The sequence below is a fragment of the Bufo bufo genome, chromosome 7 (assembly GCF_905171765.1).
Source record: "Bufo bufo chromosome 7, aBufBuf1.1, whole genome shotgun sequence".
Classification (NCBI taxonomy): domain Eukaryota; kingdom Metazoa; phylum Chordata; class Amphibia; order Anura; family Bufonidae; genus Bufo; species Bufo bufo.
In genome coordinates, this window is record NC_053395.1 from 64,471,491 (window position 1) to 64,494,294 (window position 22,804).

General features: G+C 45.3%; 1 protein-coding gene across 2 annotated transcripts in view; it reads right to left on the minus strand.

The window, feature by feature from the left end:
• Positions 1–22,804, minus strand: part of CIITA (class II major histocompatibility complex transactivator) — a 122,469-nt gene that overhangs the window by 77,295 nt on the left and 22,370 nt on the right. The window contains exon 1 of one of the 2 annotated variants that reach the window (XM_040439821.1): positions 3,345–3,405. The exons of the other annotated variant lie outside the window; for it this stretch is intronic. Within the exon in view, the coding sequence (XP_040295755.1) occupies positions 3,345–3,354 (10 nt within the window). The 5' untranslated portion in view covers positions 3,355–3,405. Of the gene's footprint in view, positions 1–3,344; positions 3,406–22,804 lie in introns of those variants that run through there. 2 annotated transcript variants of the gene reach the window in all.

A 22,804-nucleotide genomic window follows, 5' to 3' on the forward strand; every position in this document is an offset into this window, starting at 1 on the left:
GCTCACATAACAGTGACATCCACAGGGCCTCCATAAGAGTGACATCCATTGCCTCTGGCCAGTATTTTTGGACCCCATGTTCATAAATTAGCTCTGTAGCATGGCAGCCTTATTTTTTATTCTACCGCACATTGTTTATCATGTAGAGAAAGTTAATACAAGACACTTACTAATGTATTGTGATTGTCCATATTGCTTCCTTTGCTGGCTCGATTCATTTTTCCATCACATTACACACTGCCCGTTTCCATGGTTACGAATAGGGATGAGCGAATCGACTTCGGATGAAACATCCAAAGTCTATTCGCATAAAACTTCGTTCTAATACTGTACGGAGCAGGATCTCCGTACAGTATTAGAATGTATTGGCTCAGATGAGCCGAAGTTATTGCTTTGCAAAGTCTCGCGAGACTTCGGGTGATAACTTCATAAATTCATTTGTACTTTAAAAAACATTTCCCAAACTCGGGTTCGGTTCCTTGGAAACGAGCAGTGTGTAACGTGATGGAAAAATTAATCAAACCAGCAAAGGAAGCAATATGGACAATCACAATACATTAGTAAGTGCCTTGTATTAACTTTCTCCACATGACAAATGTCATTTGCTGAAGTGACACAACCCCTTAAAATACAGTTGCAAGAAAAAGTATGTGAACCCTTTGGAATTATATGGATTTCTGCACAAATTGGTCATAAAATGTGATCTGATCTTCATCTAAGTCACAACAATAGACAATCACAGTCTGCTTAAACTAATAACACACAAAGAATTAAATGTTACCATGTTTTTATTGAACACACCATGTAAACATTCACAGTGGATGTGGAAAAAGTATGTGAACCCCTAGACTAATGACATCTCCAAGAGCTAATTGGAGTGAGGTGTCTGCCAACTGGAGTCCAATCAATGAGATGAGATTGAAGGTGTTGGTTACAGCTGCCCAGCGCTATAACAAAACACACACCAGTTCTGGGTTTGCTTTTCACAAGAAGCACTGCCTGATGTGAATGATGCCTCGCACAAAAGAGCTCTCAGAAGACCTACGATTAAGAATTGCTGACTTGCATAAAGCTGGAAAGGGTTATAAAAGTATCTCCAAAGCCTTGCTGTTTATCAGTCCACGGTTAGACAAATTGTCTATAAATGGAGAAAGTTCAGCACGGCTGCTACTCTCCCTAGGAGTGGCCGTCCTGTAAAGATGACTGCAAGAGCACAGCGCAGACTGCTCAATGAGGTGAAGAAGAATCCTAGAGTGTCAGCTAAAGACTTACAAAAGTCTCTGGCATATGCTAACATCCCTGTTAGCAAATCTACGATACGTAAAAAACTAAACAAGAATGGATTTCATGAGATTTTACCACAGAGGAAGCCACTGCTGTCCAAAAAAAACATTGCTGCACGTCTACAGTTTGCACAAGAGCACCTGGATGTTCCACAGCAGTACTGGCAAAATATCTGTGGACAGATGAAACCAAAGTTGAGTTGTTTGGAAGAAACACACAACACTATGTGTGGAGAAAAAGAGGCACAGCACACCAACATCAAAACCTCATCCCAACTGTGAAGTATGGTGGTGGGGGCATCATGGTTTGGGGCTGCTTTGCTGCGTCAGGGCCTGGACGGATTGCTATCATCGAAGAAAAAATGAATTCTCAAGTTTATCAAGACATTTTGCAGGAGAACTTAAGGCCATCTGTCCACCAGCTGAAGCTCAACAGAAGATGGGTGTTGCAACAGGACAACGACCCAAAGCATAGAAGTAAATCAACAACAGAATGGCTTAAACAGAAGAAAATACGCCTCCTGGAGTGGCCCAGTCAGAGTCCTGACCTCAACCAGATTGAGATGCTGTGACATGACCTCAAGAAAGCGATTCACACCAGACATCCCAAGAATATTGCTGAACTGAAACAGTTCTGTAAAGAAAAAATGGTCAATAATTACTCCTGACCGTTGAGCACGTCTGATCTGCAACTACAGGAAACGTTTGGTGGAAGTTATTGCTGCCAAAGGAGGTTCAACAAGTTATTAAATCCAAGGGTTCACATACTTTTTCCACCTGCACTGTGGAAGTTTACATGGTGTGTTCAATAAAAACATGGTAACTTTTAATTATTTGTGTGTTATTAGTTTAAGCAGACTGTGATTGTCTATTGTTGTGACTTAGATGAAGATCAGATCACATTTTATGACCAATTTGTGCAGAAATCCATATCATTCCAAAGGGTTCACATACTTTTTCTTACAACTGTAGTTGTAGATCATTTCCACTGACTTCCATGGATAGAAATGACAAAGTTGGCTGACACCATTAGCTGGAAATCTGGAGCCTGTGAAGGAGCATGTGTGCACGGCGGCACCTCTTATACCTGTGTATATGTCCGCCGCGCAGTGAATGAGACTTACATCACGGAAAATGCAAATCCTCACCAGTTTCTTCAAAAATGTGCTTTAATATAATATTTTTTAAGGGGTTCTTTAAACCTCCTATATGTCACCTCTAAGTAGGAATGATCCAGTGACTCCTCCGCATTAATGTCACACCCTGCACGTTTAAGACAATGATCACCTTAAGTCAAGACGTTTCTGGGAAATCAGCGCTCCGTGCCCACGGAAACTCCCCAAACTATTCCCTGGAATTGCGCCCAGACCAGGCTGTGATACTGCACAGGTTTCACTTTCTCTTTAAAAAAAAGAGGCTGCACCAAAACCAAAATCTAAAGCTTCCCCCGGATCCGTGCAGCCCACCGAAGAAAAAACTCTCATCATCTTCCTGTATCACTGCCTAAAACTCAGCTGTGCATGTGCCAATGTTTAACCCACATATAAAGCCTGAGGAAAACACAGGTCCACCCCGCACCGCCATGAGGTGTGCCCCTTGAAGCATTGCTGCAGGTGAGGGCACAGGGAGTATATACTATGTGGTATGGGGCTGCAGGTACGCCATACCACACAGTATATAGTATATACTCCCTGCTTCAAGGGGAGAGTACCCCCATAATACAGCACCCTGAGTATATCTCATGGTATAGTATCAGATCACAGTACAAATCGTGCACAGATATAGGTAGTTTCGGTGCATCTAATGCAATTTGGGTTTAACCCTTTCTTTTTAAAGTGGAACTCCTGGAAGCAAGAAATAAACAGCCATGCACAATTTCAGGTGGACACTTTATACATGTAAATGACTTTATAACAATTCAGAAGTCACCCCCATGGGATGTAACTGCTACATACATGAGTCATGTCCATGTGCAGAAGAGAACTGAGTGCATTAGACCTCGCAGCCCGGTGTATTGGATGCACACATAGTACTAGACTACAGTACTGGACAGTCACTTACCCTTCTTCATGCTGCGCTGTGAGAACTGCCTCCGCTCCTCAGCTGCAGGTCCGTCTGGAGCCGCTACTGTGTGTAGACCTGCGCTCTGCGCATGCGCAGCTCGATCTTACGTGAGGGGTGCAACGGAGACGTTCTCCGTCCCAGGTCTAGATGTCTGCAGACAGTTCACACGGCGCGGTACCGGGCTCTGCACAGTGTATTACTTACATGGCATGTCATTTTAGCACCTGTTCCTAACTATTTCTCTCCACATATTACAGGAGTTTTTCTCACTCTTTCTCAGAGGGCTGCAACCTGTGGCTCAACTGCTTTTGTGAGACTACAACTCCTAGCAGGCTCCCATAGCAACAGGCAAGACCTGAGGATGGTGTCCCAGGAGCTTGCAATTCTTTTTTTACTTTATGCAGCCCACATATACAGCTCACATAATGTGATACCACAGCATTTAAAGGGGGCCCCTTACTCAATTAGGGGCCACTAAGGGTGCACATAATATATAGCACAGTGTTCTGCTGTAGAATAAGGCTAGGTCTACAGGACACATCGGGCACAACTACACTGCTACATTTGTCGTGCGACAATTTTTATAATGATAGTCTATGGTGTCGCAATGCGATATACTGCGACGCGACAGTGGCAGAAAAATCCTTCTCAAATTGATTTATTGTGACTGTCGCAGTGTGACACCATAACTATCATTATAAAAATTGTCACGCAACATTGGTGCGACAAAATGTCTTGCGACAAATGTCGTCGTGTAGACCTAGCCTAACATTCCTCAGCGTAAGGTGCTATTCATATGACTGTCTCCATTAACCACGTAAGGACCGGGCCATTTTTCACCTTAAAGGGGTTGTCCGGGTTCAGAGCTGAACCCGGACATACGATAATTTCACCCAGGCTGCCCCCCCATGAAATGCTCCGATGTGCTGGATCGCACAGGGCAAGCGATCTTTTATTTAAAATTACACACTTCCGCCCATCAGTGTGTTCCGTGACGTCACTGGCTCTGATGGGCGGGCTTTAGCGCTGACCTAGCCGTTTTACAGGCGTCACAGGGCTCACTGCTGGGCGGAAGCCTCCGCCTGGCAGCCCTATGGAGAGCCCGGTATGTTACTGGAACTCCTGAAAATGCCTTTGCCCTGCGCGATTTAGCGCAGGGCAAAGGAGAGCATCGGAGCATGAACTGCTCCAAAGCTCAAGTCACGGGGGCTGGCTGGGTGAAAATGGGCACTCACTTGCCTTGAATGAAGGATTAATAAAGAGCAACGTTTTGGATACTTCGGTGAGTGCCGCATACTTTTTCCGTTACTTCTTCTACATTGTTGAAAATGGGCATATGTCTGGGTTCAGCTCTGAACCCGGACAACCCCTTTAAGGTTTTTTGCAAATCTGACATGTATCACTTTATGTGCTAACAACTTTAAAACGCTTTTACTTAGGCTACTTTCACACTTGCGTTTGGGGTTCCGCTTGTGAGATCCGTTTGAGGGCTCTCACAAGCGACCCCGAACTGATCCGTTCATCCCCAATGCATTCTGAATGGATAAGGATCCGTTCAGAATGCATCAGTTTGGCTCCGTTCCGCCTCCATTCCGCTCCGGAGGCGGACACCAAAACGCTGCTTGCAGCGTTTTGGTGTCCGCCTGGCCGTGCGGAGCCAAACGGATCCGTCCTGACTTACAATGCAAGTCAATGGGGACGGATCTGTTTGACGTTGACACAATATGGTGCAATTGCAAAGGGATCCGTCCCTTATTGACTTTCAATGTAAAGTCAGGAGTCCCTATTAATACAGTTGCAAGAAAAAGTATGTGAACCCTTTGGAATGATATGGATTTCTGCACAAATTGGTCATAAAATGTGATCTGATCTTCATCTAAGTCACAACAATAGACAATCACAGTCTGCTTAAACTAATAACACACAAAGAATTAAATGTTACCATGTTTTTATTGAACACACCATGTAAACATTCACAGTGCAGGTGGAAAAAGTATGTGAACCCGTGGATTTAATAACTGGTTGAACCTCCTTTGGCAGCAATAACTTCAACCAAACGTTTCCTGTAGTTGCAGATCAGACGTGCACAACGGTCAGGAGAAATTCTTGTCCATTTCTCTTTACAGAACTGTTTCAGTTCAGGCTACTTTCACACTAGCGTTCGGGGCTCCGCTTGTGAGTTCCGTTTGAAGGGGCTCACAAGCGGCCCCGAACGCATCCGTACTGCCCCAATGCATTCTGAGTGGATGCGGATCTGCTCAGAATGCATCAGTCTGGCAGCGTTCAGCCTCCGCTCCGCTCAGCAAGCGGACACCTGAACGCAGCTTGCAGCGTTCAGGTGTCCGCCTGGCCGTGCGGAGGCAAACGGATCCGTCCAGACTTACAATGTAAGTCAATGGGGACGGATCCGTTTGAAGTTGACACAGTATGGCTCAGTTTTCAAACGGATCCGTCTCCCATTGATTTTCAATGTAAAGTCAAAACGGATCCGTTTGCATTATCATGAACAAAAAAAAAAATAATAATAATAATTTTTTTTTTTTTTTTTTGTTCATGGTAATGCAAACGGATCCGTTCTGAACGGATCTAAGCGTTTGCATTATAGGTGCGGATCCGTCTGGGCACATACCAGACGGATCCGACCTAAACGCAGGTGTGAAAGTAGCCTCAGCAATATTCTTGGGATGTCTGGTGTGAATCGCTTTCTTGAGGTCATGCCACAGCATCTCAATCGGGTTGAGGTCAGGACTCTGACTGGGCCACTCCAGAAGGCGTATTTTCTTCTGTTTAAGCCATTCTGTTGTTGATTTACTTCTATGCTTTAGGTCGTTGTCCTGTTGCAACACCCATCTTCTGTTGAGCTTCAGCTGGTGGACAGATGGCCTTAAATTCTCCTGCAAAATGTCTTGATAAACTTGGAAATTCATTTTTCCTTTAATAATAGCAATTCATCCAGGTCCTGACGCAGCAAAGCAGCCCCAAACCATGATGTCTCCACCACCATACTTCACAGTTTGGATGAGGTTTTGATGTTGGTGTGCTGTGCCTCTTTTTCTCCACACATAGTGTTATGTGTTTCTTCCAAACAACTCAACTTTGGTTTCATCTGTCCACAGAATATTTTGCCAGTACTGCTGTGGAACATCCAGGTGCTCTTGTGCAAACTGTACACGTGCAGCAATGTTTTTTTTTGGACAGCAGTGGCTTCCTCTGTGGTATCCTCCCATGAAATCCATTCTTGTTTAGTGTTTTACGTATCGTACATTCGCTAACAGGGATGTTAGCATATGCCAGAGACTTTAGTTTTTAGCTGACACTCTAGGATTCTTCTTCACCTCATTGAGCAGTCTGCGCTGTGCTCTTGCAGTCATCTTTACAGGACAGCCACTACTAGGGAGAGTATCAGCAGTGCTGAAATTTCTCCATTTATAGACAATTTTTTTTACCATGGACTGATGAACAGCAAGGCTTTTGGAGATACTTTTATAACCCTTTCCAGCTTTAGGCAAGTTAACAATTCTTAGTCGTACGTCTTCTGAGAGCTCTTTTGTGTGAGGCATCATTCACATCAGGCAATGCTTCTTGTGAAAAGAAAACTCAGAACTGGTGTGTGTTTTTAATAGGGCAGGGCAGCTGTAACCAACACCTCCAATCTCATCTCATTGATTGGACTCCAGTTGGCTGACACCTCACTCCAATTAGCTCTTGGAGAAGGGGTTCACATACTTTTTCCACCTGCACTGTGAATGTTTACATTTTTGTGTTCAATAAAAACATGGTAACAATTAATTATTTGTGTGTTATTAGTTTAAGCAGACGGTGATTGTCTATTGTGGTGACTTAGATGAAGATCAGATCACATTTTATGACCAATTTGTGCAGAAATCCATATTATTCCAAAGGGTTCACATACTTTTTATTGCAACTGTATACTGTTAGAGATGTGTGAATTTTATTCTATATTTTTTGTATCTCTAGGACTGTAACTGGTTAATCTTAAAGGGACACTGACAGGGCCAAAAAGCATATTTAGGTATATATATGACATTACAGGTCTTATAAAGTGTATTAGAATCATCTAAGTATCCCCCCTGTCCACCTTATAAATACAGTAAAATGAAGTTTTATAACCTGCTTGAATCGTGTTCAATCTGTCCAAGGGGCGGCGTTTCATCTCAACTTGCGCCCATCCAGCCTCGCCACAACTGTGGTTTGAAGCACCGCCCAGCTCATCAATATTCACTTCGCTGGGCGGCTACTATTGTAGCGAGACTGGCTGGGCGCAAGTTGAGATGAAACGCCGCCCCTTGGGCAGATTAAACACGATTCAAGCAGGTTATAAAACTTCATTTTACTGTATTTATAAGGTGGACAGGGGGGATAGTTAGATGATTCTAATACACTTTATAAGACCTGTAATGTCATATATATACCTAAATATGCTTTTTGGCCCTGTCAGTGTCCCTTTAAGTTGTTACAAACTTATCTCAGGAGCCTCCCCCCTCCCCTTTCTGCTGTTAGTCGAGCTCTGTCTATGCAATGCTATGAGGAGAAGAAGGGGGGGGGGGCAGAGAACTGTGCTGTGGGCAGTGTGAAAGGATGCCAAATCCAATCCCTTGGCTGGATGAATATGATATACACATATTACTCACTGCCTATAGAAGAACGCCTCTTTGAAGTGTCATATATGACGTGTGCAGTATTATTGTTAGGATAGACGCCATTACAACATGGCGACGATAACCAGATGTTTACATTAGTTCACATTCCAAAGTAGTGCGCAGATGCTAGAGTGTTATCTCCTCTTCTCTTATCTCTTCTTCCTTTTGAGCCAATGAAATAATGCCTGGGCCTCAGAAAGTACTGCCCTTTTCTGAAGATGTATATGCCGCTTACTTTCTGTAATAAAGTAGAGATTGCATTGACCATCTATGTGTCAGCGTCTAGTCTCTCAGCCACGCGTGGATATTAACCCCTGGGGGTACTTTGATTCGGAGCACCAGAGTGTATCTTGAAGGCTTTAATTAAAAGCCGCTTTGTCAATTGGCACCCAATGTGGGGCCCCCAAGGCGAAGGAAGCATCAACAGCCGACACACAAGGCACCAGGACTTGACGAACGGCAGAGAGGAGATGGCCGGCTTTAATAGAACGGTAAGAAAACTCTTACCCGCCTTTCTGCCATTTAGTTTGTCACTTCATGTTGGCTTAGTCTGCTGTGAGGTGGTACCCATGTAAGTATAGTAGTCGGCTAATATGCTGAAAGCCTGGGGTCCATAGAACCATAATCTGAATTGATAGATCACTCTGGTGTGTATATGTGTTTATGTGTGTCAGTATGGTCCGAGGAGTGAATTGAGCATGGACAGTAAGACCACAGACAAAGGGAGGGGACAGTAACCTCCTGGTTTGGAACGGGGCGCTGTAGCGCCGAGGTGTGGGACAAAGTAAACTCCGGCTGACCTGACCTCAGGAAGACGCGTGGAGCCGCCTGACCCCACAAGGGGGAAGACTGCGGAGATATTCTCCACCTGACCTGACGTGCGGGGAGTCCCAGCTGACTAGTCAGACGTGATAGTCAGATTTGAGCCAACCAGAGGGGAGGGAGAATCCTGTCTGTTAATGGATAAGTACTGTACCTAGTGTGAGAAAACACAGTATTGTCTGGTGGAGTATTTGCAAAAGTTTGACGAATATTTAAGACAGTTGAACGTTCTGTGATGGACTGATTCACTTTCCCCTGCCTTAACAGAGAACATTCCTAAGATAAGAGAAGCAGGCGAAGAAAAAAGGGGGGAGGGAATCATGCAGAATAAGTTATGTTATATGTGTAATAACATTATACAAGACGAAGAATTGCTTAATAATTTTCTTTCTTCTTTCCCAAGCAGTGTAATGTGGGAATCCAGCTTTTAACAAAATTATTATATATGTGCAACACTAACTAAGACCACATGGCATATAAGATGATTTGGGTTTAACAAAATGACTGAATGATTATAACATGTATATGGTCTTGTTCTAAGATTTGATTAATCACAGAGTGAAGACCAGAAGACATTGGAAAACACAGCACAACAGCGACATAGACCATCAGCAATTCTGGGTGTGGTTTCTATCTGTTTCCAGGAAAGCTGTGTTTGTCTGTGCTGCAAGTTTTGGGATGAAACAAAGAAAACTATGTGGCTGGGTTGGAAGACAAATAATTCAGTGGAATGTGAATGGTTGTGGCTTTGACTTGTAGTTGAGGCGAATATGTGTGAAGACTGATGGATGTTTTTAGTAGAGCTGTGTATGCAATTCATATTTTATGTATAAGGGCGTGGTTATGAGCTGTTTGTGAAAATGAGTACATGAAAATGTGAATGCGTATGGAGTACGATATTTGTTTTTAAATAATATGCGCATTGAGAATTTTATTTTATTTTTCTTGGAAGATTTTTGGTTTTTATTGGTGCCAACAGTGTTGATTGAGCTGTAAATTTTTTTTAAATTGAAGTCAATGAAAAGTTTCTTATGGGCCCTTTGTGTGTTCATGTCTGTATTGTCAGATCTGTTTGTTTAAATGTTTGAAGTTACGTGTTACATGTTAAGTGTTGTGCTAAACATCAGAGCTCTGTTCTCATGGACAGCTGGGACACTACTGACGGACAGAAGGAGGATAGGGGTGGACGTTACAGACAACGACAGCCCTTGTGCCCATCCCCTAGTTATAAGACACTCCCATGGAAGATGAGAAGTCCTGTTTTCCAGTCTATTAATTCTGCGATAGGAAAAGGTGGATACTTCTGTTAGCCAAAATGCAGAGTAACATCAAGCAGCATTTGTGGTTCAGTGGTGCCAACCATAGGTAGTGTTTCTTTGGCATTGCTTCAGCCCTGATGTCAAACGCCTCATTGAAGTGAGGAAAAAGTAAGTCTGCCACCCTATAATGGTCCTGGGAGATGGGCCTGCAGAGTCTGTGGGACCCAGATCCCAGAAGAGAGAGTGTTGTGCTGTGTGTGGTACTCCTCGTCCACACCACACGAGAGGATTGTATTCTATGTTGACCATGCCCGGATCACTGTCCGTCCCCACAGACACCCATGTTTTTTGTCATAAGGAGAACACAAAGACAGGGAGGGGGGGGGGGGAGTTAGATTAAGATTAGGAAACAGGAAATCCATTATCGGCTCTACTTTTAAACATTTTTAACAGATTCAGTCTGGCCCAATGATATCCCTCACTCTGGGTGATAAAGAAGTAGTCCCATTTTTGATTGATACTGGAGCAGCCAAGACAGTTGTGCACAGCAAACATGACGTCCCCTGATTTACTCTCCAAGGACACCAGTCTTTGGGTAGAAGTGGATGGGAAAGTAGTACACTCCCCTTTCAACAGAAACCATCCATATTAGATTTGCCCCTAACCAAGATGCGCTTGCCCGTTTGCTGGTCAGTGGTAACGCCCCTTGTTGCCTCCTGGGTGCAGTTTGCTTGCAAAAGTTCCTGCTAGTATCTCATATCAGGAGGACGGCACTGTGAAGCTTACAGGTGCCCTCAATGACCAGGAACTTTGTTTGTTGGCCATTAGTGATAAAATTCCCTGGTCCATGTTTGTATCAGTACTCCCAGAAGCTGAGAAAAGCAAACCCACTCACCATTGGATGGTACATGACCTACATGCCGTTAATGAAGCTACAGTTTTTAACACCCACATCGTGCCCAATACACACACCTTGTTGGCTTAGGTTCCCATTACCTCTACTCACTCCACTGTGATTGATTTGTCCTTTAGTTCCCACCGCCTCACAGATGAGGTGGTAGATGCTTTTTATGCCTAGAGCTGGCAATTTAGTGTTCCCCCACACTGGGCCTATCAGATTATTACATTTAGATTGTATTGTTATGAAGTGAGTGGCCATGACTCAGCTGTCCTCACCCAACTGCATGGCCAGCAATAACGCCCCATAGCATATTATTCAGCCAGACTTGATCCCGTGGCCAGAGGTGCCCCTTTCTGCATCAGAGCTGTAGTAGTTGTACTATCTATGCTTGATGAAAGCTCTGAGATAGTTCTGAACCACAAAGTGATGGTGATATTACATCTATCCTCATGAACGTACAATCCAAATGATTGTTTTGTTGCCCTTTATTTGAGAATGCAGTGTTCCATTTTGTTGCCTGACAATATTGCTCTCCAAAGGTGTAATACTTTGGACCCAGCCACCCTGTTGCCTCTGGATCAAGGGGGAGGGAAGAGTTAGGGCACCGCACTTTAAACTTTTCTTCCAGATTTCTTCCAGATTCAAAGGAAGAGGCTCCTGACTGTTTGCAGATGATGTCACAAGAGGTAGTGGGATTTGGTAAATCAGCCATTAGGTAATCTAGATCATGTGCTCTTTGTGGATCGATTGAGGTATGGCCAGGATGGCAGGTACTACACAGGTTGGGCAGTGGTGATTAAACGTGAACTACCACACATGTCTGCTCAAGAAGTGGAGCTAAAAGACTCTTAAGATGGCTTGCAGAGATGCAGATGGAAAAACAGCCAACATTTACACTGATTTCAGGTGTGCTTTTGGGATAGCCCATGACTATGGGCCCATATGGAATGCCAGAGACTCCTTGATCGCTTCAGGTAAACCCATCGAAAATGGGGAAGCAGTGAGGTCTCTGATGGAAGCCCTCTTGTCACTAACATGAGGGGTGATGATTGCAACGAAAGGCCACTGTAAATAGATGCAGAGGAGGCAAAGGGGAAAGCCACAGCAGATCAGGCAGCAAAAATGGCTGCCAAATTACCTAAGCAGACCCCTGTCTTAAGTGGCCACAGTTCAGGTCCCTGAAATAACTCCTCCTGTTTCCTGAAAGTTCTTAAGACCTTACAGAACCAGATAGGGAAGGAGGAAAGGGACTGGTGGATAGAAAAGGGGGTACTACAAATAAGAAGGGCCTAAAACAGTTCTAATGGAAACTTTGCCTTCCCAGGTCCCTCTACTCCACGATGGCACAGGCAACCCATGGAGTGATGCACCAGACAAAAACTGCTATGTGTGATTTAGTACGTAGCATATGGTACGCCCCAGGGTTCAGCACTGTAACAGTCAGACATACTCAAGGATAAATCATTTGTGCCCAGAACAACGTGGGCAAGGTGGTTATGGTACCCAAGAAACACGTCTTGTTTTTTGTATCTGTTTCAACGTTTCCAGACTACCTTCAACTATGTGATGACTTGTTTTCAGGATGGCCAAAACCGTACCCAAAGAAGTTTATGGCCGAAGTTGTGTGCAGGTATGGGGTACCTTAGATCATTGAAAGTGACACAGGTGTTCACTTCACAGGTGAAGTGATGCAGGAGATGATGAAGGTTTTGGGTGTAAGGACAGGCCTTACATGCTTCGTACCATCCACAAAGCAGCAGTAGAGTAGGAAAAAGGAACTGAACGGGACACTAAAGTTAAAGATTCAAAAAGCCTTAATAGAATGCCTGCTGGTAGCCCTCTTTTAGTAAGGTATGCGCCTAACCCTGAGACAGGCCTTTGTCTCTATAAGGTCTTTTTTGGGTCATCCCGTAGGATAGGATTTTATTTCCCACAGCAGCTCCAGATGCAACATGGTTGTCTGACAGATTATGTGATCAGTTTCATACAAGCATTTGACTAAAGTATATTTTCGAGTTTTTGCTTCATTTCCAGGTTTTGATAAAGTAAAGTCCTAAAACCCTGGTTTGATGGTCCATTCCGAGTGTTGTTGACCACAAGCACAGTGAAGCTCAAAGAAAAGCATAATTGGATTGATTTCAAGGAAGTGTTGAGACTGGTTTTCCCTTGTGTGACTGTTGATCATGACTCAAAAGAATATGGAAAATTGTATGAAAACTTCGATCCAGACAAATCAGAAGCACTGATGACCTCCAGTCTCCCCCATATGATGTCAACGCAAATTAGGGAAAGATCATCTGACTTCCCCGTGCTCAAATCCAGTGTCATGGGAGGCTGTTCACTAGGAATGTCTTGTCGTGGAAGCTGGTGAAGAGGAGGTGGAGCATTGGGACAGATGTTTAGGTTTAGGAAGAGAATTAAAATTCAAGGGGGGACTGTTAGAGATGTGTGAATTTTATTCTATATTTTTTGTATCTCTAGGACTGTAACTGGTTAATCTTAAGTTGTTACAAACTTCTTATCTCAGGAGCCTACCCCCTCCCCTTTCTGCTGTTAGTCGAGCTCTGTCTATGCAATGCTATGAGGAGAAGAAGGGGGGGGGGGCAGAGAACTGTGCTGTGGGCAGTGTGAAAGGATGCCAAATCCAATCCCTTGACTGGATGAATATGATATACACATAATACTCACTGCCTATAAAAGAACGCCTCTTTGAAGTGTCATATATGATGTGTGCAGTATTATTGTTAGGTTAGACGCCATTACAACATTACATTAGTTCACATTCCAAAGTAGTGCACAGTGCGCAGATGCTAGAGTGTTATCTCCTCTTCTCTTATCTCTTCTTCCTTTTGAGCCAATGAAATAATGCCTGGGCCTCAGAAAGTACTGCCCTTTTCTGAAGATGTATATACCGCTTACTTTCTGTAATAAAGTAGAGATTGCATTGACCATCTATGTGTCAGCGTCTAGTCTCTCAGCCACGCATGGATAGTAACCCCTGGGGGGTACTTTGATTCGGAGCACCAGAGTGTATCTTAAAGGCTTTAATTAAAAGCCGCTTTGTCAATACCATCGGATCGGAGGTTTCTCCAATCCGATGGTATATTTTTACTTGAAGCGTCCCCATCACCATGGGAACGCCTCTATGTTAGAATATACCATCGGATTTGAGTTAGATCGTGAAAACTCAGATCCGACAGTATATTCTAACACAGAGGCGTTCCCATAGTGATGGGGACGCTTCAAGTTAGAATATACTAAGAACTGTGTACATAACTGCCCCCTGCTGCATGGCAGCACCCAATCTCTTACAGGGGGCTGTGATCCGCACAATTATCCCCTCAGGTGCCGCACCTGAGGGGTTAATTGTGCATATCATAGCCCCCTGTAAGAGATCAGGTGCTGCCAGGCAGCAGGGGCCAGACCCTCCTCCATCCCCAGTCTTAAATTCATTGGTGGCCAGTGCGGCCCCCCTCCCTCCCCAGTATTAAATTCATTGGTGGCCAGTGCGGCCCCCCTCCCTCCCCAGTATTAAATTCATTGGTGGCCAGTGCGGCCCCCTTCCCTCCCCAGTATTAAATTCATTGGTGGCCAGTGCGGCCCCCCCTCCCCAGTATTAAATTCATTGGTGGCCAGTGCGGCCTCCCCCCTCCCCTAATTAAAATCATCCCCCCCTCAGGTGCGGCAGCGGAGAGTTCCAATCGGAGTCCCAGTTTAATCGCTGGGGCTCCGATCGGTTACCATGGCAGCCAGGACGCTACTGCTTCCTGGCTGCCATGGTAACCGATCGGAGCCCCAGCGATTAAACTGGGACTCCGATTGGAACTCTCCGCTGCCACCAATGATGGGGGGGGGGTGATTTTAATTAGGGGGGTGGGGAGAGGGGAGGCTGCACTGGCCACCAATTAATTTAATACTGGGGAGGGGGGGCCGCACTGGCCACCAATGAATTTAATACTGGGGAGGGAGGGGGGCCGCACTGGCCACCAATGAATTTAATACTGGGGAGGGAGGAAGGGGGGCCGCACTGGCCACCAATGAATTTAATACTGGGGAGGGAGGGGGGCCGCACTGGCCACCAATAAATTTAAAACTGGGGAGGGAGGGAGGGTGGTCTGGCCCCTGCTGCCTGGCAGCACCTGATCTCTTACAGGGGGCTATGATACGCACAATTAACCCCTCAGGTGCGGCACCTGAGGGGTTAATTGTGCGGATCACAGCCCCCTGTAAGAGATCGGGTGCTGCCAGGCAGCAAGGGGCAGTTATGTACACAGTTCTTAGTATATTCTAACTTGAAGTGTCCCCATCACCATGGGAACTCCTCTGTGTTAGAATATACTGTCGGATCTGAGTTTTCACAATGTGAAAACTCAGATCTAAAAAAGCTGTTATGCAGACGGATCCATTCTGAACGGATTCAAGCGTTTGCATTATAGGTGCGGATCCGTCTGTGCAGATACCAGACGGATCCGCACCGAACGCAAGTGTGAAAGTAGCCTTATCCAGGCCTTTCTGAGATTGTTTTCTAGTCACATATTGTACACCATGACAGTGGTAAATTTAAATCCTAATATTAAATTTTTATTTATAAAAAAAATACTAAATTTACCCAAAAAAATAAAAAATTCGCAACTTTCCACATTTCAATTTCTCTGCTTGTAAAACAGATAGTGATACCTCATATAATAGTTATTACTTTACATTTCCCATATGTCTACTTCATGTTTGGATCATTTTGTGAATGCCATTTTATTTTTTGGGGACGTTAGAAGGCTTAGAAAATTTCCAAAACCCACTTTTTAAGGACCAGTTCAGGTCTGAAGTCACTTTGTGAGGCTTACATAATGGGAACCACCCAACAATGACCCCATTTTAAAAACTACACCCCTCAAGGTATTCAAAACTGATTTTACAAACATTGTTAACCTTTTAGGTGTTCCACAAGAATTCATTGAAAATAGATATGACATTTCAGAATTTCACTTTTTTTGGCAGATTTTCCATTTCAATCATTTTTTTCCGCTAACAAAGCAAGGATTAACAGCCAAACTGACCTCAATATTTATTGCCCTGAATCTGTAGTTTACAGAAACACCCCATATGTGGTCATAAACTGCTGTATGGCCACACGGCAGGGCGCAGAAGAAAAGGTACGCCATATGGTTTTTGGAAGGCAGATTTTCATGGACTGGTTTTTTAACGCCATGTCTCATTTGAAGTCTCCCTGATGCACCCATAGAGTAGAAACTCCAAAAAAGTGACCCCATTTACAAACTACACCCCTCAAGGTATTCAAAACTGATTTTACAAACTTTATTAACCCTTTAGGTGTTCCAAAAGAACCACTTTTTTGGCAGATTTTCCATTTTAATCATTTTTTTCCGCTAACAAAGCAAGGGTTAACAGCCAAACAATACTCAATATTTATTGCCCTGATGCTGTAGTTTACAGAAACACCCCATATGTGGTCGTAAACTGCTGTATGGCCACACGGCAGGGTGCAGAAGGAAAGAACACCATATGGTTTTTGGAAGGCAGATTCTGTAGTTTTGGGTACTTTCACACTTGCGTTAAACTTTTCCGGTATTGAGTTCCGTCCTAGGGGCTCAATACCGGAAAAAAATTATCAGTTTTATCCTAATGCATTCTGAATGGAGAGAAATCCATTCAGTATGCATCAGGATGTCTTCAGTTCAGTCACTGTACAGATTTTGGACGGCGAACATACCGCAGCATGCTGCAGTATTTTCTCCATCCAAAATTCCGGAACATTTGCTGGAATGCCGGATCTGGCATTATTTTCCATTGAAATGCATTAATGCCCCAAGTGTTGCGCAGACCTTTAAAAAAGTGAAAAAGATAAATACCAGATCTGTTTTTTCCGGATGACAACCGGAGACACGGATCCGGTATTGCAATGCATTTGTGAGACGGATCCGGATCCATTTACAAATGGTATCCATTTGCATAAAGATTGCCGTATCCGGCAATGGAACTGCCTGGTGGAATCCAGCAATGCAAGTGTGAAAGAACCCTTAGGGCATTGATATACAGTACAGACCAAAAGTTTGGACACACCTTCTTATTCAAAGAGTTTTCTTTATTTTCATGACTATGAAGGCATCAAAACTATGAATTAACACATGTGGAATTATATACATAACAGACAAGTGTGAAACAACTGAAAATATGTCATATTCTAGGTTCTTCAAAGTAGCCACCTTTTGCTTTGATTACTGCTTTGCACACTCTTGGCATTCTCTTGATGAGCTTCAAGAGGTAGTCCCCTGAAATGGTTTTCACTTCACAGGTGTGCCCTGTCAGGTTTAATAAGTGGGATTTCTTGCCTTATAAATGGGGTTGGGACCATCAGTTGCGTTGAGGAGAAGTCAGGTGGATACACAGCTGATAGTCCTACTGAATAGACTGTTAGAATTTGTATTATGGCAAAAAAAAAGCAGCTAAGTAAAGAAAAACGAGTGGCCATCATTACTTTAAGAAATGAAGGTCAGTCAGTCAGCCGAAAAATTGGGAAAACTTTGAAAGTAAGGGCTATTTGACCATGAAGGAGAGCGATGGGGTGCTGCGCCAGATGACCTGGCCTCCACAGTCACCGGACCTGAACCCAATCGAGATGGTTTGGGGTGAGCTGGACCGCAGAGTGAAGGCAAAAGGGCCAACAAGTGCTAAGCATCTATGGGAACTCCTTTAAGACTGTTGGAAGACCATTTCAGAGGACTACCTCTTGAAGCTCATCAAGAGAATGCCAAGAGTGTGCAAAGCAGTAATCAAAGCAAAAGGTGACTACTTTGAAGAACCTAGAATATGACATATTTTCAGTTGTTTCACACTTGTTTGTTATGTATATAATTCCACATGTGTTAATTCATAGTTTTGATGCCTTCATTGTCATGAAAATAAAGAAAACTCTTTGAATGAGAAGGTGTGTCGAAACTTTTGGTCTGTACTGTACCTGCTTCCACCAAATATTGATTGAGGCCTGCGATACATCTGCTTCCACAAAATACTGATTAAGGGGATTAATATACCTGCTTCCACCAAATATTGATGGAGGCCTGTGATACACCTGCTTCCACAAAGTACTGATTAAGGGGTATGATATACCGGCTTCCAACAAATACTGATTGAAGCCTGCGATACACCTGCTTCCACAAAATACTGATTGAGGCCTGCGATACACCTGCTTCCACAAAATACTGATTATGGGGTTTGATATACCAGCTTCCACCAAATACTGATTGAGGCCTGCGATATACTTGCTTCCACAAATACTGCTCTTTTCTAGGGACTGTGGCACAGGGTCATTTTGAAAATGACAGGCAGAGGTGGTAGGGGTCGGGCAGGTGCACCAGGCCGGAGCCTAGGTGGGAAGTTGGAGAAGGTGCGTGCTATTATGTCAAAGGACGCACCAGAGTTGGTTGAGTGGCTCACTCAGCATTCCACTTGAACACTCTCCTCATTCTCTGTATCTGCACCCTCCTCACTCTTTGCTGTGTGCACCTCCAAAAACACCACCATCACCATAACCCCTCCACTCGAGTCAGAGGAATTATTTTCCCATACATTCCCAATCCTTACCGATGCGCAGCAATTCTTGGCATCGGATGAGGAAGAGGAGGTAGCAATGGCCGCCACCCAGCGGTCTGAGGACACTACCCAAATCAGCCCAAGGAGGGTGGGCCCCGCTGTTGCTGCCTACTCCGAGATCTCTAATGTCAGTGGTGGTGAAGGTGACGATGATGGCGTGTCGATGGACGTCACGTGGGTGCCCACAAGAGAGGAAGAGGAGGGGAGTTCAGAGGGAGAGACAGAGCAGCAGATAGGGAGAAGAAGCAGGCAGAACTCGCAGTGCACCGGAGGCAAAAAGCAGACTGCAAATGTATCTGGAGCGAGCCATCCACCATGCACAGTCACATCTTGCGCTCCCAGGACGCCGGCACATGGCTCCGTAGTGTGGGCTTTTTTAACGTGTCAACTGCTGATAATAGTGTTGCCATCTGCAGCCTGTGCTGTCAACACATAAGTTGTGGTAAGCCCAACACTCACCTAGGGACAACTGCCTTAAGAAGGCACCTGGCTTCCCATCACCGAGCCCAGTGGGAGCAACACCGTTGGAACCCACAAAGCCACACTCCTGCCGCTCCACGTCACTCCCGGCGCTCCACGTCCTGCCTCTTCTCCTCTCTCCTCCCATTTTTCCTCCACTCCACCTTCCACCATGCCGTCCATCTGGCACAAGGCGGTCTTCTGTGGCCCAAATGTTCGAGCGTAAAGTTGATGACGCCGGATAACCCAACTACTGCCATATAAACTGGTGGACTCGGAGGCCTTTAGAAAATTTGTGGCCATTGGCACACCGCAATGGAAAGTCCCAGGAAGGAAATATTTCTCCCAGAAGGGCATCCCAGAGCTATATGGCCACGTTCAGCAGCAAGTGAATATATTTCTGGCACACAGCGTTGGTGCCAAGATACATCTGACCACAGACATGTAGTCTAGCAAACACGGGCAGGGAAGGTACATAACTTTTACTGCCCACTGGGTGAACCATCTGACGGCCATCAGCATGTAACCTGTGGCACCTGTGTGGATTTGGTGTTACCGCCATGGATTGCATGCAGGCCTGCCTCTTCTTCTCCTCCCCCTACTCCATCCACCATCTTCTCCTCAGCTGAATCCTTCTTTTCCACCGCTATCGCCTCTTCCGCTGCACCCCCCAAGCTCCCCAGAACCTATTCGACGTGCCAGGTGAGACGTTGCCATACTGTGCTGCGGCTGTTGTGTCTGGAAGCCAAGAGCCACACCGGTCCTGCACTGCTTTTAGCTCTGCGGTCACAGGCGGATCAGTGGCTAACTCTGCTCAATTTGACAGTTGGTAAAGTGGTGTGCGACAACAGTGCCAATCTGCTGAGTGTGCTGAAATGACACACGTGCCGTGCATGGCACACGTCCTGAACTTAGTCGTGCAGCAATTTGCTGCCAAATACCCAGGTGTCCAGGACTTCTTGCGTCAGGCCAGGAAAATCTCTGGCTATTTTAGAAGATCTTACACGGCCATGACTCGCCTTGCTGACGTTCAGCGGCGACACCACCTGCCCGTCAGATGTCTGATTTGTGACAGACCGATGCGCTGGAACTCCACCTTGTATATGCTTGATAGGCTGCTCCAGCAGCAACGTGCCGTTAACGATTACCTGTACGAACTCTGCAGCAGGACAGGTTCTGGGGAGTTTGGTTTCTTTTCACCGCGCCAGTGGCTGCTCATGAACGACGCATGCAGACTTCTGCGGCCATTTGATGAGATCACCAAACTGGTCAGTCGCAGCCAGGGCACCATCAGTGACATCGTACCTTAAACCTTTCTGGAGCATGCATTGCGTCGTGTCATTGATCAAGCCGCCGAGGAGCAGAAGCTGGAAGATGAGGAATTTGCAATGCTGAATGAATTCCCGGGGGGGCTACTCCATCTGAGACAAGTCACCAGGAGTCTGAAGAGGAGTCAAAGGAGGATGGTGGCTGGGATGAGGAGGAGCAAGAAGAGCAGGCTTTGAGGCGGACTTTAAACTTTTCGGGGATTCCTGGTGTCCGTGGCTGGGGGGAGGAGACCGAGGACGACATTCTCCTGGGCGATGAGCAGGATCAAGGGCGCTCCACCGCTTCCAATTTAGTGCAAATGGGGGCTTTCATGCTCCAGTGTTTGAAGAGGGACCGCCGTATAAAAAGCATAAAGGGCAAGGACCAGTACTGGGTGGCAACGTACTTAGACCCCCGGTACAAACACAAAATGGCGGACATGTTACCACCATCACAGAGGGCTGTCAAAATGCAGCATTTCCAGGCCTTGCTGTGAGAGATGCTGCATTCTGCTGTTGCGGGCGCTGGCAGAGGAATTTCCACCCACAGCAAAACAGGTTTCGGTACCAATCCTAATGCGCCTGCAAGAAGAGGGCGGTTTGAAGATGTGTTGGTCACTTCGGATATGAGATCATTCTTGCAGCCAACCCATCGACAACCGCCCTCTGGATCCAGCTTCAGGGAATGCCTGGACCGACAGGTGTCCGACTACATCAGGTTAACAGCCGATGTGGATGCTCTGAGAAGTGAGAAACCCCTGGACTACTGGGTGTGCAGGCTTGACCTGTGGCCAGAGCTTGCACAATTTGCCATGTAACTCTTGGCTTGCCCCTCGTCGAGTGTCCTGTCCGAAAGGACGTTCAGCGCAGCAGGGAAGATCGTGACCGATAAGCGCACTTGCCTAGCTCACGACAGTGTGGACTACCTCACATTTCAAAAAATGAATAAGGCATGGATCTCGGAGGAATTCAACACCTGTGACGACCCCGTGTAATTGTCACTACCAGAGCTTTGGGACGTTCTCACAGCTCTGTTTCTCCACCCCTGTGATGATGTCACTACTAGAGCTGGGAGGAGTTCTCACTGCTCTGTTTACTTTTGGTTTCCTTCCTCCCAGCTGTTCCTCATGCGTTTGATTTCCCTCTCTTTATATCACCCCTCCTCCTATTGTAGGGCGTGGATTATAGTTCTCTTTTCAGTTGTACAGTCGTGGCCAAAAGTTTTGAGAATTGCATAAATATTGGAAATTGTAAAAGTTGCTGCTTAAGTTTTTATATTAGCAATTTACATATACTCCAGAATGTTATGAAGAGTGATCAGATGAATTGCATAGTCCTTCTTTGCCATGAAAATTAACTTAATCCCAAAAAAAACCTTTCCACTGCATTTCATTGCTGTCATAAAAGGACCTGTTGAGATCATTTCAGTAATCGTCTTGTTAACTCAGGTGAAAATGTTGACGAGCACAAGGCTGGAGATCATTATGTCAGGCTGATTGGGTTAAAATGGCAGACTTGACATGTAAAAAGGAGGGTGATGCTTGAAATCATTGTTCTTCCATTGTTAACCATGGTGACCTGCAAAGAAACGCGTGCAGCCATCATTGCGTTGCATAAAAATGGCTTCACAGGCAAGGATATTGTGGCTACTAAGATTGCACCTCAATCAACAATTTATAGGATCATCAAGAACTTCAAGGAAAGAGGTTCAATTCTTGTTAAGAAGGCTTCAGGGCGTCCAAGAAAGTCCAGCAAGCGCCAGGATCATCTCCTAAAGAGGATTCAGCTGCGGGATCGGAGTGCCACCAGTGCAGAGCTTGCTCCGGAATGGCAGCAGGCAGATGTCAGCGCATCTGCACGCACAGTGAGGCGAAGACTTTTGGAAGATGGCCTGGTGTCAAGAAGGCCAGCAAAGAAGCCACTTCTCTCCAAAAAAAACATCAGGGACAGATTGATCTTCTACAGAAAGTATGGTGAATGGATTGCTGAGGACTGGAGCAAAGTCATATTCTCCGATGAAGCCTCTTTCCGATTGTTTGGGGCATCTGGAAAAAGGCTTGTCCGGAGAAGAAAAGGTGAGCGCTACCATCAGTCCTGTGTCATGCCAACAGTAAAGCATCCTGAGACAATTCATGTGTGGGGTTGCTTCTCATCCAAGGGAGTGGGCTCACTCACAATTTTGCCCCAAAACACAGCCATGAATAAAGAATGGTACCAAAACACCCTCCAACAGCAACTTCTTCCAACAATCCAACAACAGTTTGGTGAAGAACAATGCATTTTCCAGCACGATGGAGCACCGTGCCATAAGGCAAAAGTGATAACTAAGTGGCTCAGGGACCAAAACGTTGACATTTTGGGTCCATGGCCTGGAAACTTCCCAAATCTTAATCCTATTGAGAACTTGTGGTCAATCCTCAAGAGGCGGGTGGACAAACAA